Source organism: Scaptodrosophila lebanonensis, unplaced genomic scaffold (genome assembly GCF_003285725.1).
Source record: "Scaptodrosophila lebanonensis strain 11010-0011.00,11010-0021.00 unplaced genomic scaffold, SlebRS2 tig00000043-arrow-pilon, whole genome shotgun sequence".
Taxonomy (NCBI): Eukaryota; Metazoa; Arthropoda; class Insecta; order Diptera; family Drosophilidae; genus Scaptodrosophila; species Scaptodrosophila lebanonensis.
Window position 1 is genome coordinate 3,181,648 of NW_022060545.1, and position 21,469 is coordinate 3,203,116.

The 21,469-nt window shown below is 38.3% G+C and overlaps 4 protein-coding genes and 1 long non-coding RNA gene across 7 annotated transcripts; 2 read left to right on the forward strand and 3 right to left on the reverse strand.

The window, feature by feature from the left end:
* Positions 1-90: 90 nt before the first annotated feature.
* LOC115622483 (ubiquitin-conjugating enzyme E2 R2) lies at positions 91-2,501 on the forward strand. Of its 2 annotated transcripts, XM_030516428.1 has the most exons (3): positions 91-205; positions 710-1,286; positions 1,352-2,501. In XM_030516428.1, exons 2-3 carry the CDS (start codon positions 738-740, stop codon positions 1,772-1,774), a joined length of 972 nt encoding a protein of 323 aa, XP_030372288.1. In that variant the 5' UTR covers positions 91-205; positions 710-737; the 3' UTR covers positions 1,775-2,501. The 2 variants fall into 2 exon arrangements, with proteins under 2 accessions (XP_030372288.1, XP_030372287.1); XM_030516427.1 differs by lacking the exon at positions 91-205 and having other exon boundaries at positions 344-1,286.
* A 1,163-nt stretch (positions 2,502-3,664) lies between these two features.
* LOC115622844 (probable aminoacyl tRNA synthase complex-interacting multifunctional protein 2) lies at positions 3,665-5,269 on the reverse strand. Of its 2 annotated transcripts, XM_030516925.1 has the most exons (5): positions 5,060-5,269; positions 4,860-4,929; positions 4,436-4,594; positions 4,150-4,378; positions 3,665-4,084 (listed from the first exon to the last, which is right to left on the reverse strand). In XM_030516925.1, exons 1-5 carry the CDS (start codon positions 5,224-5,226, stop codon positions 3,708-3,710), a joined length of 1,002 nt encoding a protein of 333 aa, XP_030372785.1. In that variant the 5' UTR covers positions 5,227-5,269; the 3' UTR covers positions 3,665-3,707. The 2 variants fall into 2 exon arrangements, with proteins under 2 accessions (XP_030372785.1, XP_030372784.1); XM_030516924.1 differs by lacking the exon at positions 4,860-4,929 and having other exon boundaries at positions 5,095-5,266.
* Positions 5,270-6,802: 1,533 nt separating this feature from the next.
* On the reverse strand, positions 6,803-9,639 carry LOC115622841 (U3 small nucleolar RNA-associated protein 14 homolog A). The gene is made up of 2 exons (XM_030516920.1): positions 9,177-9,639; positions 6,803-9,123 (listed from the first exon to the last, which is right to left on the reverse strand). The coding sequence occupies exons 1-2, from the start codon at positions 9,588-9,590 to the stop codon at positions 6,844-6,846; spliced, it is 2,694 nt and encodes an 897-aa protein (XP_030372780.1). The 5' UTR covers positions 9,591-9,639; the 3' UTR covers positions 6,803-6,843.
* Positions 9,640-9,723: 84 nt separating this feature from the next.
* Positions 9,724-10,938, forward strand: LOC115622842 (protein FRG1 homolog). Its single transcript, XM_030516922.1, has 4 exons — positions 9,724-9,858; positions 9,915-10,302; positions 10,359-10,558; positions 10,626-10,938. Exons 1-4 carry the CDS (start codon positions 9,800-9,802, stop codon positions 10,771-10,773), a joined length of 795 nt encoding a protein of 264 aa, XP_030372782.1. The 5' UTR covers positions 9,724-9,799; the 3' UTR covers positions 10,774-10,938.
* Positions 10,939-18,557: 7,619 nt separating this feature from the next.
* On the reverse strand, positions 18,558-19,463 carry LOC115623077. Its single transcript, XR_003995373.1, has 2 exons — positions 19,235-19,463; positions 18,558-19,160 (listed from the first exon to the last, which is right to left on the reverse strand). It is a non-coding gene; the product is annotated as an uncharacterized LOC115623077 (long non-coding RNA).
* Between the last annotated feature and the right edge of the window lie 2,006 nt (positions 19,464-21,469).

The following is a 21,469-nucleotide window of genomic DNA, read 5'->3' on the forward strand; positions in this document are numbered from 1 at the left end:
GGTTGTAGTGCGTAAGTTATCGGAGTCGAGTCGCAAGTGCTAAACATCGATAAGAGCCGTCCTCACGATATATTATCGCACAATTGCTAATAAAAAAGGTCAAAAAATTATGTCGAGCTGTTGCAAGCCAAAAAAAACAATAACTTATATCGGTATTTACGTCAACTAAATTTATTGTAATCTCGTTTGCCAAGAAACAAAACAAGTATGTGTCTCAGCAGGCTGTGCAAAATTTTACAACCTTAGAAAGAGGCATAGTTATTTATTATTTGTTGTCTGTGTTGCTTCAGAGTTGTCTTTTTCTTGTAATCATACAAAAAATAAAATATAAAAAAAAACTAAAAACCCACAAAACGAAATAAAAATAAACACACCTTTCGTCTTTTGCCTAATTTACAAAATTTTCAAGTTCTGTTTGTAACCATTAAGCGCGACACACGCACACTCATTCCGTTTACCATTGAAGAAGTGTGACGCGTAGCCGCTCACCTTGAGAGCCACTCCGTTAGGCCCGCTGCCACCGTTAAAGCCCCAAGAGCAACCGCATCACGTCTATTCAGATACTATTGACCCTGTCATATAGCGAATTTGTATATACATATGTATATACGCATATATGCATACATACGCATAAAAGTTGTTGCTTAATTATAGAAAAGCTCTCTGTAAACCGCCTCATCATCTTCCACATCATGTCTTTGAATAACAGAACACGCCGTCAACTGCTGGGTGTACAAATGACAACCGCTGCATCCACATCGCAACATGCATCATCGACAATGATGGCCAGCAGTAGTAGTTCCGGGTCCACGACGACGACGACGACATCGGCACCCAGTAGCTCAGCGGTCCGTGCATTGGCCATGGAATACAAGTCGCTGCAGGAGGAGCCTGTCGAGGGGTTTCGCGTCAAACTAATCAACGATGATAATCTCTTTGAGTGGGAGGTGGCAATTTTTGGGCCGCCCGACACACTCTACCAGGGCGGCTACTTCAAGGCACACATGAAATTTCCACACGACTATCCATATTCGCCGCCCTCCATACGCTTCCTAACTAAGGTGTGGCATCCGAACGTGTACGAGAATGGGGATCTGTGCATATCTATACTGCATCCGCCGGTGGATGATCCACAGAGCGGCGAGCTGCCCTGCGAACGCTGGAATCCCACACAGAATGTGCGCACCATTCTGCTGTCGGTAATCTCTCTCCTAAATGAACCGAACACATACTCGCCGGCGAATGTGGATGCGTCGGTCATGTATCGCCGATGGCGGGACTCACAGGTGAGTGAAGCAACGTCTTAAACATTTACGAGCCTTTGAATTAACCTATCTCTATTGTTTTGCAGGGCATAGACAACGAGTATCCGAACATCATACGCAAACAGGCACTGGCCGCCAATGCGGAAGCGAAACGGGAGGGCATTGTAGTACCAATGACTCTAGAGGACTATTGTCTGAAGCCGGCACGCAAGCCAACCACAGAGTCTGGACTGGATGCCAATTTCTACGATGATGATTTTGATTTAGAGACGGAAGATGATTTGCCCACAGACGATGATGATTTCGACGAGGATGATGATGAGGAGGAGGACGAAGATGAAGAAGACAGTACGTCTCTTAACAAAAATAATGGCAGTGCCACAACAGCAGCAGCCGCGTCCTCTAATTCTAAGTGCAGGAACAACAATGGCTCCGTCGGCGGTGTCGCTGCAGCCGGCGATGCCAGCGCAGAGTCCGCGGACGACAGCGGCAAGGGCGAGACCACATAATGTCTAGCATCTGCGCATAGGCTGCGTAGCATTTAAATGGATAAGCATTAGCAACGTCCGAGTCGGAGATGGCAACGTGTGTGCAACGACGTGGCGCCGATTCAAAGCGCTTGTCTTTCATTTTCTTCAACATTATTATGATTATGCTAATTAAAAAAGTTCTGCAACGCAAAAAAAAAAAAAATTAACAAAACAGAATGCTAAACATTTTTAGGCCAGTAAGTGTGGGCCGGCGGCAAGGGGCACACATGGTGCGGCATTCTTGGGTTAACGAATCCCAAAAAACTAGTCGATTCCAAGCTGCTTGTGCAACAAACCGGTAAAAGCAATTGTAAGAGTTCAGGAACTAATCCATGGGTTTCTTAAGAGCGGCTTAAAACGACACCCACTCAAACTGTTCATTATCATTTAATAAACTCAACATATATATATATAATTCTACATATATATATATATATACTAGGCATAAAATTATTATTTAAAAATACAAACACACACCTTATATATACATACATACATATATACTGCTAAAGTGCTACAGCTGCAGATTTTAAAGAGAAGGTAAACAACTCAAGCTACTATCCTAAGGAGAATGAATGGAAGAGAAACGGAAAAACAAGATAAATATACAATCAACGGATTTCAAGTTAAAAAAGCAAATATGCAACGTAGCAATTAAGCAATTTTTAAGTGCAACAAATAAAAGAAACACCAACTGCAATAAAAATGATTGCATTGTATAAAACTTCAACAAAGATCAATGAGCCAAATAAAAGAATGTAAAGTAAAGAGAGAATTGGAAAACCCCTGACATATCCGATTCTAAAGGTTCTGTTTCTCTAAACTTCATTTTGGGAATCTGTTCTATGAATTTCTATATTTAAATTGAATATTTAGGGCATTTCACAATTTAATTCGCAGTTGCAAAAAACTGTGTCTCTACATTTTACTTAATTTTTAAACTCTTCTTCATTTGGTTAAACTTTCTTTTCCCATTTCAAAGAAAAGGTGCAGTTAGAAAACCCCTGACATATGCCAGTCTAAAGGTTCTGCACCTAAATGGAATAATTAGGGCATTTCACAATTTAATTCGCAGTTGCAAACTAATTTTTCTCCTCATTTTACTTAATTTTTAACATCCTCTTCTTGCTTTGATAAAACCTTCTTTTCCCATTTCAAAGAGCAGATGCAGATATAAAATCCCTGACATATCCGAATTTTAGTTAATTTTTAAACTCCCCTTCTTGATTTGGTTAAACTTTATTTTCCAATTTCAAAGAACAGATGCAGGTAGATCATTATCATATTATCAATCCATCTAGGATTGTAGATTTCATTATTCCCATGGTGCGCCGTTTCACTGAAATTTTTATACTAAAAAGATGATCTCTTTAATTTATACTTCGTAACTTTTATCAAAACTCTACGGCTAATTAGCTATTCGTTTTTAAGCCTGGAATTTGGATTCTGAAGTAGTGTCAATACTCTGAGTGCATGATTTCAAGATAACATTTCATACTTTCAATTCAATACAGACCGATCTGACTCAAATAGTCATTTAAAATTAGTCAAAACCTTGCTCAACAGGTGAAATACCTGTTATAGAAAAGATTTTTCCAAAGATAACTCAAAAACTCCGTTTTAAGATATGCTTACTTAAGAACATAGAGAGAAACTTTAAAAAGCAGCGAAACGATTGCGTCCAATCCTATTACAGCAAAAAAACGTAAAAGCTTGGTCAACAGACTACTTTGTTTATGCAGTTTATGCAAAAAAGACATTTTAAAATCTGACAAACATTAATTGTACAAGTTTTCGGAGCTTATGAATGGATTGTTCCGTCGCCCTTTTGAAACTTAGCGGCGGTAAACAAAAATATTGTAAAAGCAATTAAATGTTGTTAGCATTTTATTCGATTATCTATTGAAGCTGTTTAGATTTGTGTAATAAGTCGGGCGCGTTTGCGCCACGCCAGCAGCGCGGGTGTCAAATCCTTATCCGTAATGGCAGGCATGCGAATGAGCGAACTATAAACACCAATGTCGGCCACAGACATTTCAGCGCCGCCAAAGTACTGCTGCTGTTGCAACCGCCTGTCCAGCAGTCGGACCATGGCCACTTGGCTTTTGTGTGTGGCGCAGCGCAAAAGTTGATAGCAAATATCTAGCACGGCATCTATCTCGTTGCACAGCGGCGAGCTCTCGTAACGATACTCAGCAGGACCAACACGGCCCAAGTAGCGGATTATGTTGACTTCGCCATAGATGGGCACATACATCGTGGGAGAACTGATCATTTCTGTGTGCTCACCTAGGAAAAGAACAAAAATTCGATGTTTAGCAAAGGAAACGGAAGGAGTGATCAGCAACCCATACAATTTTTCCATATAAGTGTAACGTTGATTTTGGGTTTGCTCTCGTTGATGGGCAGCTTGGCCAAGTTGGCTTCGAATTCTCGAGCGGCTGGTCCAATATCAGCCATAGTTGAGTGTGTAAAGGTCTTGACGTCAATGGTGAACAGATTGCGCCAGGCATTTTTCAATGCCAACAGTGCATAGGGTATGAAATTTGGATGGCCATTAATGACAATGTCGTGTAGCGGTTCCTGTTAAATAATTGCATTATTGTAGAAGTTAGTTTTATAAATTTAATCGGTAGCCACCTCTCTCAATCCGCCATTCTGATAGGCTGTCGTATGTTGCACTGTCTTGCCACACAGACCCAAATTGGAACGAATCTTGGTCATTTGAGCCTTGAGCTCCTCCAGTTGTTGCAGCACCTTTGCCTGACGTTGTGCCACAGCCGCCGCACTATCATCTTCCTGAAAATGTAACAGAAAACACGTGAAAGCAAAAACGTTGGAGACATTCAGACAACATCGATGCGTACGCCCACGTTCAGCATATTTTTTTCTTTGGGGTGATTTAGTTCGAAGCACCGCAGGCAGCACGCAAGCAAAACAAGAACGAAGTGTTAGTAAAAGTGTTGCTTTTGTTTTGGCTGAACATGAACTTGTGCTAGTGTTTATTAATAGAATTCTTATGAAGTACTTTTTGTCGTGGTTTTTTTTTTGTGTTTTTGTTAACCTTTAGCAGTTGTTGTATTTGCCGGCCTAAAATATCCAAATCAAGTGCACATGTGGCCGATTTTGTTTTGCTGCCGCCGCCGACTCCGCTGCTGCTGCCGATGCCGTTGCATTGTTTTAGCTGGCCCTTTGATAACACATGATGTATGTATTTGTATTTTAGATGGAAAGGTTCGTTGCCTTAGAAGCTAATCAACTAGCAAAATATTATTGCCATACTTCCGTCGTCTACTTACGCCCGATGTCGTCACCGCCGCGTTCGCTTTATTGGCCACGGTGTTCGCCGCCAAGCTTACATTCTTTAATTCATACATACAATTGGGCAATTTAATATCGAATTGTGGCAGCAGAGTTTTCAGCTCGTACATTGCAGGTGTCAAAAGCTAGATCGAAATAAAACTATTTATCCAGTGGGCAAAAATGTGATTCTTTGTAGAGATGTGGGAATACAGTTGGGGCCGCGGAAATCAAATCGATAAATATTGAATGCGGTTTATCGGAAATGGTGACGATACAGAGCTGTCGTTATACACTGGTGGTCCCTTAAATGAACATACCTCTTTTATTTGAGTTGAAATGGATTGCCCTCTATTTTTTTTAAAGTTATTTAATTCGTGATATCCAGTTTGTTTCTACTCCTTTTTTGCAATCTAATATGCATGTGGATGTTCTATGTATCAAGTCAAAAGATCACCTTGTTTTAGATTAATTTATTGTAAGAAGGGCCCAAAATATTAATGTACTATGTAGATAGGTCAAAATTTTAAATCGCACACGTTAAATAAAAGGCAATTTTGCTTTAAAAATTATAATACCAAATAGGTAATTGAAGGAATGTATGTACATACAACTAATCAACTAATTGTTTGCAAAATGAAATATGTCACAAAAATTCAACTTCCACAATATGTTTCATAAAGGTTTTCTTAAATCAAATATTTAACAAAATTAATAAAAATATGTACATATATAGCTATTCTGTATGTTTAATCTTTGAAATTTCTTTGCAAATTCGTATATTATACCGTTTAGCTACAATTTGCGTATGAATAAAGCAATGTCGAATTTAACAGCCACAAAATAAATCATCCACATTGCTGTTGGCCATATTTGATATCCTGTTAGAATTTTTTTGTTTTTTATTTACGATTATACCTAATGACCTGTTTAAAAATAAATTTGTAGAGTTGTGATCGCTTTTCTGGCAGTTTCTAGAAAAATATGTGGACCGTACCCGTTTAGACCTGCGAAAATGAAATATGTATTAATATCCATTTGAATTTCGCAAAGGGACACTTCCGAAAAAGTTTAAAAACCTCGAACATTTCAAGCAATAAAAAATAATTATAAAAATAAGAAAGGAATGCTAAAGTACCACCCAAAAAAAAAAAATTAACTAAACAAATGTAATTAAATAAAATATTCAATACATGCATACACACATAGTGTTTATGTACAATTTCAACAGTCCACATTTGTATCAGAATCGTGTCTATGCGTGCTTGTATGCAGTACAGAAATAAGTCAATACAGACAAAGGGACATGGCTATATCGAATCTTTTTGTCATCCTGATCAATAATATATATACTTTGTGAGGTCTGCCACGCCTCCTTCTGTGTGCTACATACATTCGCACAAAACTAATATAGCCTTTTACCCTTTGGGTACAGGTTATAATGACGACTTGATAAAAGACAAAGGCGAAGGAAGGTGCGAAAGAACTGTCTTCCAAACATTGGATTTTGCGGCCAATAAAAAGGAATCGAATTTCTTCAAAAAGTACGTTAATATACATAGACAATTTGCGAAGTAATTTTAAATATTAAACATACAGGAACGCAAAAATATAAAGATCTTTTAACTATCTATTTGCTCCTAAAAATATAAATCGAAATTGCTTCTCGTTACGATTTAAAATTTTATGTATTACATAAACAACTAATTAAGTTCATTTCACATTTATTAAGGTCATTAATTTATAGTTCACATTTTCTTTACTTTCTTCCCGTCTTCCATGCGTTTGATACGCCTATCGACGACATGCCTCAAGCGTCGATCCGGCTTGACCAGCTCGGTCTCATTCATAGGCTCGATGATGGCGCCCTTGCGCGTAATGACAGCCGGGCGCGTTAGCATTCGAAATGCAGTCTCAGGCACAAAATTCCGGCCGATGGGCGCACGTATGCTGGCCTCATAATCCGCCAGAGATTTAAACGGGAACGGTATGTTGGAGACTTTGTGGTCCCGAGTATGTTTATTAGTGTTTTCATTAATGTAAACGTTGTTCTTGTTCTCATCACGTCGTTTCTCTGGCTCTGCCAATTTGAGTATGAGCCGTTTATTACGCTTCTTGGTCGCATCCTGTGATATGCCAGGGCCTGCCCAGGAGCCCCAGCCTGGCATTGAAAGCTGTATTTCTGTGTCCTTTACCTCAGCATCGTTGGTCTTATCTTTGTTGAAATCGGCTACTATGTCATCATCCTCAAAGGCTTGGCTTATGGTCAACTGTCGCTCCGCGTCCATATCTAGATCATCCTCAAAGTCAGCTTCTTCATCGCCGAGAGCATCGTTCATCACGTTGGAAGGTCGGGATATTTGATTGAATGTAATGGTGGCAACTTGGTTGGGATCAATGCTGTCCACGGCTGGCGTGGTAGTAGTTTTTGGTACCTCCTCCGTTTTTTCAAACGCTTCCACATTAGCCAATGTCGGTACAGTTGTCTGCTCCTCGCTTTTATCTTCATAATTGAGCTCTTCGTCAATGACTGGACGTTCCCGTGTGTTCTTAAACATCAAATCATTTAAGTTCTTCAATTCATCTTTTTGTTTTCTAGGTTTCTTGACTTTGACTTTTTTCGTTTTCAGTTGCTTTACCCTACCTGTTATCTTTTGGAGCTTCTTGGTCAGCCTTTCTCGTTGTTTATCTTCCTGTTCATCGAATATATCTTCTATGGTTTTGCTTTTATCAACGCCATTTCCTAACTCGGATTCCTCTACGACTTTTTCAACAACCCAACCGTTTTTTATAACAGTGCTCGGCTTTTTAGGATCCTTCTTCTTGGCCACATTTTGTTTGGATGCACTGGACCGTGCATCTGACTTATTCTTTATTTCCACACGTTTTTTTTTATTTTTTTCTTTCACTGGTTTTTCTTCTTGCTTTTCTGGATTCTTCTTCATTAGGGCTTCTACTTCGACACGATGCTCTGCTGGTAACTTTTCATTTTTATTGCGCGTGGACCAATATTTACGCAAGCTTGGTTCATCAGTATCATTATTTGGAGTATCGGCTTGAACCCTTGCGTTGGCCTTTTTCCAAGGATTAAAGGGATCATAGTCCTCATTATCGTTGCTGTGGGCAGAAGGTTTTCCTTCTTGCTGCTCCTCATTGCTTTCTACTTCTTCCACACGATTTTTTGGATTTTTTTGTTTCACTGGTTTTTCTTCTTGCTTTTCTGGATTCTCCTTCATTAGGGCTTCTATTTCGCCACGGTGCTCTGCTAGTAACTTTTCATTTTTATTGCGCGTGGACCAATATTTACGCCAGCTTGGTTCATCAGTATCATTATTTGGAGTATCGGCTTGAACCGTTGCGTTGACCTTTGTCCAAGGATTAAAGGGATCATAGTCATTTTCGTTGCTGTGGGCAGAAGGTTTTCCTTCTTGCTGCTCCTCATCGCTTTCCACTTCTTCCCTCTTGCCAGTTAGTTGTCGACTCACAGCTAGCTGCTCTGCCAAGTCTTTGCGTACATCCTTATCGTATTTGGCTCGCACCTGCAAATTCTTGGCCCAGGTTCCGGTGTTTTTATGCCTCAAGCTGGCTCGTTCCAGTACACGGCTTTTCTCAAGTTCATTCAGTTTTTCCAAGGCTGCCTCGGGATTGGTCTTTTGCAGCAGTTCGAATTCCTTTACCTGTTCTAACATTTTCTGGCGTTTCAGCAGTTTGTGATATTTCTTAGACTTAATTTTGTTTTGCATGCGTGCCTTGGCAGACTTTTGTGATTCACGCATCTTTAAATATGCCAGCTCCTTACGTCGCGCATTAAGCTCCTTGCGAGTCAATTTCTTTTCTAGTTGTTCCTTTTCGCGTTGCGCATAAACGTCTTCATCCACTGTATCACCAATTTGTTCCCTGCGCAGAGTCCGTAGTTTCATATCGCTAGCCTCCAGTTCCTTCGCCAAATCAGACTTGATACACCTCTTTGGAACTCTCGCATTGCCAGAAGTGTTTATGTATATCGTGTCCGAAGGCAAAGGAAATATCTGTAAATAATTGGTTTTATTTACATATTTGGTGGCACTTTCCCTCTACATACCTGCGTCTCTGCTGATCGCTGTTTAGCCACGACCGCATCCCAGCGCGCAAGCTTCTTCTTTACTCCCTCATAGCCAATGGAGCGTTTTATGCGATCAGCTACCGGTTTCTCTAGTGGTTTCGCCAGAACCTTCTTTGTGCTTTGCACGTTTTTTAGCTTTTTCCCCGTCTCAACGTGCTTGGAGGTCCGCAATATCTGCACCAAATCATTAAGACCAACAGCCTTGGGCGTGTAGTCACCGCCATCGGATGCAGCCGGTACCTTGATGCTCTTCAGCAAGGCAAACTCATCTTGTTGAGGCTGCAGCTCATCGCGTGTGGATTTTCGTATGTGCTGCACGCTTCCCAGGTTACTGATGGCCTGGAGAAGTTTTCTGTGCGATCTGGGATTGTACTGCTCCTCATCGTCACTCATATTTAAGTTATTTGAATAACAAAACGAGAACAGAGTACCACGCGGTGCGAGCTTAAACAGATGTTTTCTGTCGATGGGAAACAAATATTTAATTCTATCGATAAGTAACACATCGATATCAATAGTGCTGATACAACAATACACACATGTACATTCGTATGGATGTACGCTTGTTTATTGTTTTGTGAATCAATTCAGCAATTTTGGTAATGTCGGATTATGACAATGTGCGCATAAAGAAATTGGTGCTTAAAGGAGAAAAACACAAGTGAGTAAAAAGCTGTAATGCCATAAGAAATATGTACTCAAATGAATTGTTTACAGAAAAAGTAAGAAGCGCAAGAAGGAGAAGGAGCGCAACGAAGAGGGCGATGGAAAAAAGCAGAAGTTGCAGGTGGACGAGGATGCTGTCGCACACGGCGGCTGGTGGACTGTTAAATTAACAAGTGAAATAACTGGAACAGTTGCCATTGAGTTTGGTGAGCATTCTTATCTAAAGGCACTGGACAATGGTCTCTTCACTGTTGGAGCGCCACATGCGGCAGGTGAAAGCCCAGATCCAGAGGAGATCTTTACGGCATTTCCCATAAACGATCGCAAAGTATCTTTCAAGTCGGGCTACGGAAAATACTTGAAAATAGAAAAGGATGGAATGGTGACGGGACGTTCGGAGGCGGTGGGCAGCATGGAACAGTGGGAGCCGGTGTTTGAGGTAAGCGTGATTAAAAACGCCTTGAAAATGGCAAATTTAAACTAAAGTACTTTTAGAATGGGCAAATGGCACTGCTTTCGGAGACCGGCCACTTTATGTCCATTGATCCAGAAGATGATGCTTGTGTGGCTTTGCGGAAGAAGGTGGGAGAACATGAAATTTGTCGTGTGCGCAGCAATGCCGCCAATGATGTCGTGGTGGACGAAGAGCCTAAAGAAGAGAAGGGTGATTTGGCGGAAGTGGAGAAGAATTATGTGTATGTGCAACGAGTCATAATCTTATACAAACAATTTCTAAATGCATTTCTACTTTCTATATTTTAGCAAAAAGTTTCAAAAGTTCCAGGACAAAAAAATGCGCATCAATCAAAACGATGTTAAGGAATTGGAGGAAGCTAAGGAAAAAGGGTTGCTGCATGAGACGTTGCTCGATAGACGAAGTAAAATGAAAGCCGATCGGTATTGTAAATAAATACAGAATACCCATCATGAGAGGTTAGGACAAGAAACAATAACATAATTAATTTTCAACAATACGGCAAAACTTTTCTTTTGAATTTAATAAAAAGATTATTAATTCTCTATTTAGAAACTGACAAACTTGTAACTTGAAATTAAAGCAGAAAACGATTTTAAATCCCCGGCTTCTGAATTACCTTATTGTTAATTATAAAACTGTTATAACTTGCAGATTTTAGAGCTTCATGTAAATATAGCGATAATCTAATTTCTAATTTCTTTTGGTGTAAAGAGCCAGTAATATTAATTAATTCATTGTTGCCCAACACTATTCCCGTCAGTGTTTACCAGCACCCCCTCCACCAACAGCCATCAACAGACACTTTATCGTAGCCGGCAGTTAGCCACCCTTATGCTCGATTTCTGAATTAAAACTTGCAACAGACGGCGCCGCAACCACCCAAACCACCCTCTGGGTGCAGCCACTGACTGCTTCCGACTCGGCTGCCGCCGCCTCCACCATTCCATATAAACAACCACCAGCTACGCTCTTCACCCTCACTCGCTCTTGAACTCTTCGCGCTCCGCTCTCTATGCGCACATTTCACGTCCAGTCTCGCCTGCGCCTTTCGCTTTTCGCCGGCACAATACTGTTGACATCGCAGGACATGCAGACGATGTCCTTCGTGTCTCGTGCTTTACTCGTGCTTGCTTGCGTTTTGGTTGCAGGATTTGTGTTTGGCGCGCGCTTATTCAGTGTGTTGGCGTCGTTGTTCAAGTGTGGTAATCGCACGGTATCTGAAATTTACTGAAGCTCGTTCAAACGTGCCGAAATCATTCGAAACCTCGACGCGTCGACGCGTCTTTTGTGCGTAAAGTGCTAGACTTTGATTCATCGCTAGCTCCTAGCTCCTTCTTCCGCTTGTTGGCGCCATCGAATCGCCGGGCCATATTGTTTATGAGTGCTGTGTTGTGTGTCCTACGCGGTCAAGGGTCACTTGAAAATTGTCAAAATTGAAATTCGCTCAAAACAGTCTCGGCAAAGTGAACAAGTCCTTACCATTGTCTGCCTTGGAGACTTCAGCTATTGAGAATGTTCTGAGAATTGTGGCAACAATATACAAATACAAGTAATACATTCATTACAAGTGGATTCTATTACGGATATAAATTTTAATCGTCTGGCATTGGTAAGTGCATCAAGCAGCCTTGACTGAGAAGCTAACGGGTGTCTCATATTGCAAGGGAGTTGGAGGAAGCACTCCTGTTGTTGGTGGTGTGCAATTTTGGGGTGTGTTTTTGGTCTCGCAATACAGGTATGAGATAATCAATTTCAAGTATAAACGGAAAACTAGAGTACATTTAAAAGAGACAAAGTTTCAAAGACACTTTTGAAGATTTTGCCTCAACGGTTTTGAATTTTACATTAAAAAAGTAAGCCTATACTATTGGATTATTTAGCTCAAACTTTTGCCTTATGCATAAAATAAAAAGATAAATTTAGAAGACATATTTTATTTTGAGAGTTATAGTTACTGATTGAGTACTACAATTCTGTATAATTTAATCTCCTTTGTTCTGCTCATTTATAGGAAATGTTGCGCCCTAGCCCATAATCACAGATTAATCAAATGGTGTGATCAGCTATGATAAAACGGGAATGGAATGTCTAGCTGGTCTAACTCTTGAATGATGGAGTGGGGGGTACATCAGAAAAATAGACTTAGTTTTACTTCCTCTGACCTAGGAGAATACTTAGCTTGGTTATTCTAGCTCTAATACTAAGATCTGCCGCACTTGCTTTTGTATGTTACATACATTTGCGCAGAGTTTTTAATTTTGTCATCAAAAAGGTTTATTTTAAAGGTAAGGCTGATTTCTTCAAAGACTCGTCGAGATTTTTAGTGGTCCTTTGACATATTTCTGTTAAAACTAATGTATATATAGCGATATTAACCCGATATTATGTTTTTTTTGAACACGCTTCAATTTAATTTGATCATTTAACTTAACAAACACTCAAATGAAACATTTTAGTGGAGACGAACTCCTATAATATGTAGTCTAGATGACAAAAGTGAAGTCAGCTCCACTCTATTACATGTTTTTTTTTAGGTTGATTTGTTTTTAAATATTTTTTTAAATTGATACGCCTAAATTCTTTCTTTATTTTCTTTTATAAATTGATTTCGTTTCATTTTTGGGCTAGCGAGTTTTAATATTATTTGTTCTATATAATTTATTTTTAACCAAAAGCTCTCTAAACGATTTTAAAATTGAAATTTTTTCAGATTGAAATATTTCCTGAATGGTACAACCTTTAAATGAATAAATTGATTTAATAAATGCAGTATTGAAGCAAAATAAGCAAAAATGTATAAACCACAAAATTAAGAGAATCGATATGTAAGCTGTGCAAGATTAACTTTCCCATTCACAATTTTTTGATAATTACAGTATAAAAGAAAAGTTTTAAAATACACCCAATTCTCTCAATTGACTGTTGGGTAGTTGGAAAATTTGTCTTCTAAACGAATCCTTTTAAGCGTTTACTGCTATATAAAAGGAGTAACTTGATGAACTATCGAGCTAAACGAATAAATCAAATGTTCGGCCAAACTGCTCAATTTGAGGGCTTAGGGACAATACATGCAAAAGCATCAAAAGAGAAAACAAATAAAAGTTTGTTGAAAGCATGCAAGCATGTTGAACAAAAGGAAAAGTGAGTTGTATAATTTCTTTGACAGCCCAGTGGAGTGATTGAGTTTTCCTTTCAAAACAAGCCCCTATTGTTCTACATACTTGTACATATGTATACAAGTATACAAGTATTGTACCTATATAATATTATCTATGTCAGTTTGAAGTTTATAAACAGCGAGAGACAGTCTATAGTATGGTAGAAGTAGTACAGTTAGTCAGACAAACAGACAAAGAGCATCGAGTCGAGAGTCCTGAGGTCTTATCGCAATTTGTAGAAAATCCATTCAAATGCCAGGCACAGAACTACAAGTGTTTTCCACTAAACTTTGTCGAGGCGCATAGAAGACGCCGCCAAGTCGAGCATAAAAAGGTAATCAAGCCGAGAGCTGCCACACAGTGTGGTTGCAGGCTATTGAGACCCAACCCCCCCTCAATCCTCTCTCACGACTTTTCACACTTTCAAAGCGTGCAGCGCAGACAACAATAACAAAGGCAACAACAATAACGACAATGACAACTCCTCAACGCCTTCTTTTGTTAGTGTATTATATTTGAATTTGGTTTGTGAGCTGTTTTTATTGTGCGTGTTTGCTTTTGTTGCGTTGCTTTGCTCATTCCACGCCTTTCAATATGTCAATGTAAATAGTTGCAGGCGACGTTTCATCATTAAGCTGCGTGTTTAAATTATCCATACATACATACATATATACTACAACCATACATACATACATACATACATACGTTATACATTATGTGCACATCCCGCTCAACTCGCTGCGGAGTTTGCATTTCCTTTATTCAACAACTTTTTTTTATATTTGCTTTCACTTCCCGCCATCGTTTTGAATCGGTTTTTTTTTTGTCTATGCTCATATATATGCGTATGTGTTTGTGTGTGTGGCAAGTCGCCAACATCAACATGGCGCTCTTTTCAGATTGGACGTGTTGCACGAATGGCGCGCAATTTGCTCGAGAATGAAAATAAGCGTGTGTCATGGCTCGCATTTTGCCAACGTTGGCTTTTCTTCTCGTCCTTTCTGAATGCCGTAAAAAACTTGGCTTGCATAAAAAACAAAGCAGAGCGCAAACAAAATGTAAACGGTGGGCCTGGAGGTGGTAGCGGTGGGCCTGCGGCTGCCACGTAGAGAATGGTGAGCGCACCTGTAAAGGGGTGACCAAGCTCCCATGTCGAGACCTTATAAACGCATACATACATACAACATACATATGTATATGCTATGTACATACATACATATATAGCCATGGGTATACATACATACATACAAGTATGTATGCTTGCATATGTTCATGCAGTTGAGCATATGGCTGGTATTCATTGAGTAGGAGGGCAGTTTTTTTTCTGTTAATGGAGCTGCCCACGAATAGCCACTAGGGTGGTCCAATATTAATGAACCAACTGTAGAGCGTATTAATGTCCTGTACCCAAAGGGTTATTAAAAAGACGGAATGTAATAAGAGGCGTGGCAGAACTTTTCAAGCCATTACACCAAACTTAGATCGAACTAATTTGGAACAAGTACATACAAAGAACAAGTTCGTAGATTTGGTTTTTTTGGTTAACCACCAACCTGTTTCTAATATTGACTTAATGTAATAGGAGGCGTGGCAGAACTTTTCAAGCCATTACACCAAACTTAGATCGAACTAATTTGGAACAAGTACATACAAAGAACAAGTTCGTAGATTTGGTTTTTTTGGTTAACCACCAACCTGTTTCTAATATTGACTTAAACAGAAAATATAATTATATACAAGTAAATTAAATATTTGATAACAATATTAGTTTCTAATATATGTACTATCGTGATTGGCATATTACTGGCATCTAATAGTTTATTCAAAAGTAAACCAAGCTTTAAAGTATAATAATAATTTTAAGTGCATAGAAATATTTTTTATAATCATTTACATCATTTTACAAATCATCTCAAATTAATTTTCTTTTGTTTGATTTCGCTTTCAAACACTCATATCTTTATTATTTCTTAATTTTTAACACTGTTTTAAAGATTGTCTTTAGTCGCATTGCGATGAATCAACGCATGTCCTTAAAAGAAGGTTAATGAAATGTTAAAATACTGGTGAAAATAAAGTGTTTATTTGATTTTTGACAAAAAAAAAATAACAAATAGAGCAGGAGGCTGTTAGGTTTCAGTGAATCCTGTCTCACCCTATCGCTTTCACATGGCTGACTTGTATTATTATTTTTGGTTGTTTTTGTAACTGTTCAGAATCCTGCGGCAAACTGCGACTGGCAACTGTCCATGGCCGTTGACGTCCTGCTGTTTGCCTTTTCTATTTGCAACAAAAATGCAAATTAGTTTGATTCTAACGTTGAGTTTTCTATTGCTTGTGTCATTTCTTTACATTCTGAACGAATGAAATGAATTCAAAATTTAAAGCTTGAAGTCATAATCATGGATCAGCAGAGGAAAAGCAGAATGATATTTCTCTTCTCGATATACTAATTTACATATTGTATTGACAGCAAAAGAACTCAGAGACGATAAGATTTTATCAAACATTCCTCATTTAAGTTCCAACTTTAGTTCAAGTAAGACTTGAATTCATCGCACATTTTCATATTGTTCAAATGGGGTATAAAATACAAGTATACTTCGTACGATATTACAAGTATGAGAAAATTAAGCGAAAATGCACTTACCAATACAGCAGGCGCTCCCATCTGCCCAAGAAATATTGAGACATAAATTGCGCATTTATTACATAAATAAGCTTATCGCCTTACTACACGAAGATGGTGGCCAGTGTTACAGACAACTGAAATTTTTATCAGCTAACAACACACGCGCCGGCAATCCATTGAAGCCGAAGCTACTGGAGACGGACAGACAGGGAACTTTTGCTTTTTACTAACAATGAGTGTCTGTCTGGCACAACTGCGAATAACAAAGCCGCAGATGAAATGCTCTGCGTCTTATAATATTCAATAAGAAACTATTTTTACGAAAAGAATTGGCAATAACAGATAAGCGTTTTAATTGAGAAAGAACTTGAAACAATTCAAACTCCAAGGCTAACCCTTAGTTTTAATATTATTTTTTAATATATTTAAAAGTTTGTTTTATTTTATCAATATTTTTACGACCTATTTTTCAATTTAAAATGGTAATAACCAACACTCTTCATATTAAAATTTGAGATAATGCTTCACTGACCATAAAACAAAATAAATACGGCTGATGCCAAAAAATTTGCAAATGGTTAAGCTGTTAATTGATAGGATTATGATCAAATCTACGCATTTGTATGTGTATATTTGTATGTTGGAAAGTGGGACAGGCGTTGAGGTATTTCATCAATTTGTATGTCTGAAATGGATTTAATTCCGCTATTTGAAATTTAAAAATTATTATTATTCTTTAAAAATATTTACACTAATCTGTTCTTGAGTTTAAAATATAGCCTCAAACAGATTAAAACTAAAACATAAGTGCACTTAATATATTATATATATATACTTAATATATTATATTAATATATTCTACAGCATTATATTATTAAGTATATTACGAAATCCGAAAAACCTTTTTAAGCTTGGGTATTTGTAATAGATACAATTATTTTATCTTGATCTCAAAAGAATATTCGCTACTTTTAACTGCGATCGTCGTTATAAAATGCACTGAATGATTGACAAAATGAAAAAGGTACTTTTTGACAATTTCCATAGCTGCAGGGTATATATATACACAAATAATTACATATACAGCAAGACGCCCCATGTTAGAAATCTACGGGGGTGTTGCATGCCAAGCCCAACGACGACTCCAGGCCAGGCCAGACACCAGGGGGAGGAAGCGCAAGTGAGACGAAGACAAAGACAGAAAAATAGAGAGAGAGTTGCACGAAAAGCGAAACCAAAAATTTCATGGCAAACAAAAAACAAATTTTGGTCTAATGTTTGTGTTTTCGCTCTGGAGGCAAGCACGGCGCACATTTTGCGTCCTGAAAGCGATGGATGGGGTGTGTGTGTGTGTGCGTGTGTGTGGGTGGTCCACACAAACACGATGTCGTCGGCGCCAACATAAAAACATACACAGAGTTGCGTCTACGGACACGGACATGCACACACACGCAGCTGAAGGAACAGGCGTTCAGAAAAATCAGCAGCCATTTGGTTGCTGTTTCCCAGGATGCGAGCATAAACAGCTGATGGGGTGGCCCGCACAAACGCACAAATACATGCATGTACGCGAATGAGCCAGGATATGTGTGGGTGTATGTGTGTGTGTATGCCGGTGTCCGTAGTCGGTTTTCCTTTTTTCATTTGCCTGCAAGTGGGCGCCGTTCATTCACTGTGAAAGCGGATGAAACCCAAGGAAAGAACAATGCGAAATGTTCTGCTTTTTTTGAATCCGATTTTTTTTTTTCAATGTTTCATTGGCTTCAATGGGTACTTCATTAACTTGGCGCCAATTTCATTAGTAGCTTCAAAAGTATATTTTTGTTTGGCTCTTTAATTAAGAATTCAGAAGCAAAATGTCTTTAAATGATGTGACAAAAATTAATCAAATTATGAGCACATTATTATCTTAGGAAATATTAATAGATTTATTTAATTTGTCAACTGTCAATCGTCCTCTTCATTTATATCAGTGTGAGAAAACTTTAGATTAACAAGAGTTTTGCCTTTCACTTTTGAAATCAGAAACTCAAATTGTTTGCCTAAATGACCGTGGGAATGCATTTAAAGCAACTTGGAAACAGTGGCCCAAAAACAGGGTGGAAGATAGGGTGGACTGCAAAAGTTGGATGCTTCATTTAAAAGGACAACATGCGACCTTAAGCTCCATGAAAATTTCAAACATTTTTAATTATGCGATTTTGTTGCTGATTAATAGCAAATATTGTTTTTATTCTGAAGTCTATTTATTTATTTTTATGGTGTAAACCAAAGTGAAAAAGCAATCGCTGTGTTTTCATTCATCAGGGTGTCTGTCTAAACTGCCTCCACTACATGAGAAATTATGACAATAAGACAGAAGTGCTTGATGGGAACGGCTTTCAACCCATCGTGCCTAACGAAATATCATACGTTTTCATCCATAATTCCGTTGAATTGTTTTTATTGACCAAGGAAATGTTTAACGTGGAATGTGTGTATGGAAGCAACCGTGTTGCTGATAAGGTATTCCTTATTTACATCTACAAGTAGTCTGGACGTGACATGACGTGGACATGACGAACGCATTGCTTTTGGTTCTCGGGCAGCTTTTGGTATAGGTAAGCGCGTCTGACTGGTGTGCTTAAAAGAAGACCGCCTTTTCTTCTTCGTCAACTTTCATAGTCAGCGAGTTTGCCTTCCAATAAGGAAAAGCTATAGGATCCGTAGAGCTGCATCAAATCTCGTCAGATGCATGCGAATTCTATGACCTGCATGCGCACAACACACGAATAGTCAGTCTCCGATATGCCCAAGAGTCCTCAATCGAGACGTAAGAGCCGAGTCCTTCTTTTGTTCAGAAAACTTGAACGCTACACTATTGTAGTTGTCGTTACTCTTGCAATTTCCCGGTACTGGCCTACTTTAGAACCTTGGTCACGTTCCTCAATCGCATGGCAATGACGAGCCTCCGACTAGAGTGGGATTAGTCGATACTATCTATGAACAGGATGGGTAGACACGAAGCAGAACTTGTCCATGGCCAGCAGCTGCAAAGTAGTCGAGACGTATTCGTTAACTCTGATGGGGAAGGACTTAATACGGGGTCTACAGCTCTACTTACTTGTATTCCCAAGTTAATGTGGTCGAAAGTCCCGTCATTGAGCAAATCTTTAATGGCATACAAGATTTCCTTGACAGTGGGGACGTGCCTCAAACATGATTGCTTTTCCAGGACGGTTAAAAAACCGGTTGAAACAAAATTTATGAAATTTTTACCGAAAACGAGGTCTGCTCAAACGAGTTGTGGGTTTATTTAGAAAAAATAAAAAAACATTTTCTCTCCCTTCATGTGTGTCTGTACTGGATTCGAATACAACTGAACTATAAATACTATTCGGTCTAGGACCAACTGACTGATGCTACGAAATGAAAAGCAAAGGTGGCTGTGTGAGCTAAAAAAAGTATACTTTCTTTTATACTATATACTTGTACGAATTTGTATGTATGTGTTGAACTGATCAGGAAATACAAGTTTTTATATAGCTATATATAGAGACAAGACGGATTGCAGTGTTCTATCTCAATAATAGATCACAGATCAGAGTTATTATCTATAAACAGTGTAGTATCAAAGTATTTTTCCATAGCATAAGTAATGTGTGTTGCAAAAATAGAAATTAATTAAAAACTATATTAAAATAGTCTTAAAAATGCTGTAAAATCAAGGATTAGGCAGTTCAATTACATAGTACAATAGCAGGTTTTTGAATCAGAGATATAGCCAGCCTGATTGATACTCAGAGTATTTGAAAGTAATTTTCTATTTAATATTGAAAACTATTTTTGGAACTTGAATTTTCTTCAATCTACTATAAATCAATCAATCAAAGAGAGGCTGCGACAAGTGATTACAAACAGCTATATTTTTATTATTTTTTTTATTAATTAAAGACTTATATGTCCTTAAGACCAGTAAAGGGAAAGGGTGTTTCCAGTAACTAGAATAGTGTTATTTTACGAATAAGAAAAATGTTAAAGCCAGAACTGCTAAACCAAACATGAAGTCTGCAGCAGATTTATTAATACATATGTATACGATAATTTGAATTTCTGATCAATATGTGTAACAATTTTGTTCTTGTCGTCACTTAGGTGGTCTGCTGAAGAACTATTTTTTAAAATTCACAATTAAACTTCTATCGAATATTTGTATAAAAAGTTAGCCTCAATTCAAACACATTTTAATTGCATATTGTGGTGGAGAAATAATACTAGTATTTAAACATACTTATTATGTTTTAAATATACAACTTTTTTGTATCGATATGCACAATTTTACGGTAAAAGATTTTATTTTTAAAACACATGTGTGCATTTATGTATATAAAGTTTTTGCACCATAAAAATAAAATTGCACATTTATGCAGTTTACACATTTTGGTTTTCGAGCAAAATGTTCAGCAGCAAATAAAATGCAAACATTCTTTTGTGGAGCGCGCATGTGTTTTTGTATGGTTGGGGTATGGTGGCAACCCTATGCAGGCGCTTGCTCCCCAACAGCCACAACAGCAGCAGTACCAGGAGCAGGAGGAGGAGGACGGGCTACGAGAAAACTATTTTAAAGAGCAACACGCAAAACTTTTTAGTGGTTTGCAAATTAAAAACTATTTTATAAAAGTGCGCAAAATTCTTCAGTTGGTTTTGCCAACGATTTCGGAATGCGTGGAGTGAGTGGAGTGCGTACTTTGGTTGGTTGGTGTTTTTGGGTGGCATGATTATGCTAAGTTTTGCTATTCTTTTGACTTTCCTTGGCCTCCCTGCCAAGTCTCAACACACAAGACGAACGGCAAAGTCGAGAAAGTTGCTTTGAAAATGTTTTAATTAAATTTTAAACACATTTTTTTTTACAAGCGGTCTAAGCAAGTCTTTCCAATTGGGGGCCATCTAAGAAAGAACCCTAGAACTGAATTGCAAGTACGCGGATCCAATCATTTTGCATAACCCAATAGAGGTAGGTGCTTATTTCAAGCGGAAGGCTTCAGCTGGTCTCACAATATTTCAACGCCATCTTTTGCTTATCCACCTTTTCACATTTTTCTCCGTGCACTGTGGTCTACAAATGATGGTAATTGTTGAATATTTTCCAACAAAATACAATGTCAGAGCCTAACAAAAAGGTTTAGCTTTACATTTCAATGAAAATTGTTAACAATATTTACTGAAACGATCATTTGGTTTACTAATTTAAAAAGGCTCCGTTCTTAGAAAAGAGGTCGCTTAACTGACACCAATCGTGAGCTAATATTATTACTCGAGCGTTATGGCAACCCATTGAGAAATATTATTAATAATAATT

Bases quoted from the DNA above. Each gene is read 5' to 3' on its own strand.
- LOC115622483 (XM_030516427.1), top strand. From the start codon at position 693: ATGTCTTTGAATAACAGAACACGCCGTCAACTGCTGGGTGTACAAATG. The intron at 1,287-1,351 runs GTGAGTGAAGCA...ATTGTTTTGCAG, and splicing joins GCCGATGGCGGGACTCACAG to GGCATAGACAACGAGTATCC.
- LOC115622844 (XM_030516925.1), bottom strand. From the start codon at position 5,226: ATGTACGAGCTGAAAACTCTGCTGCCACAATTCGATATTAAATTGCCC. The intron at 4,595-4,859 runs GTTAACAAAAAC...TTACATTTTCAG, and splicing joins AAATACAACAACTGCTAAAG to GAAGATGATAGTGCGGCGGC. The intron at 4,085-4,149 runs GTATGGGTTGCT...TTCTTTTCCTAG, and splicing joins TACACTTATATGGAAAAATT to GTGAGCACACAGAAATGATC.
- LOC115622841 (XM_030516920.1), bottom strand. From the start codon at position 9,590: ATGAGTGACGATGAGGAGCAGTACAATCCCAGATCGCACAGAAAACTT. The intron at 9,124-9,176 runs GTATGTAGAGGG...AATTATTTACAG, and splicing joins AGCGATCAGCAGAGACGCAG to ATATTTCCTTTGCCTTCGGA.
- LOC115622842 (XM_030516922.1), top strand. From the start codon at position 9,800: ATGTCGGATTATGACAATGTGCGCATAAAGAAATTGGTGCTTAAAGGA. The intron at 9,859-9,914 runs GTGAGTAAAAAG...AATTGTTTACAG, and splicing joins CTTAAAGGAGAAAAACACAA to AAAAAGTAAGAAGCGCAAGA. The intron at 10,303-10,358 runs GTAAGCGTGATT...AAGTACTTTTAG, and splicing joins AGTGGGAGCCGGTGTTTGAG to AATGGGCAAATGGCACTGCT.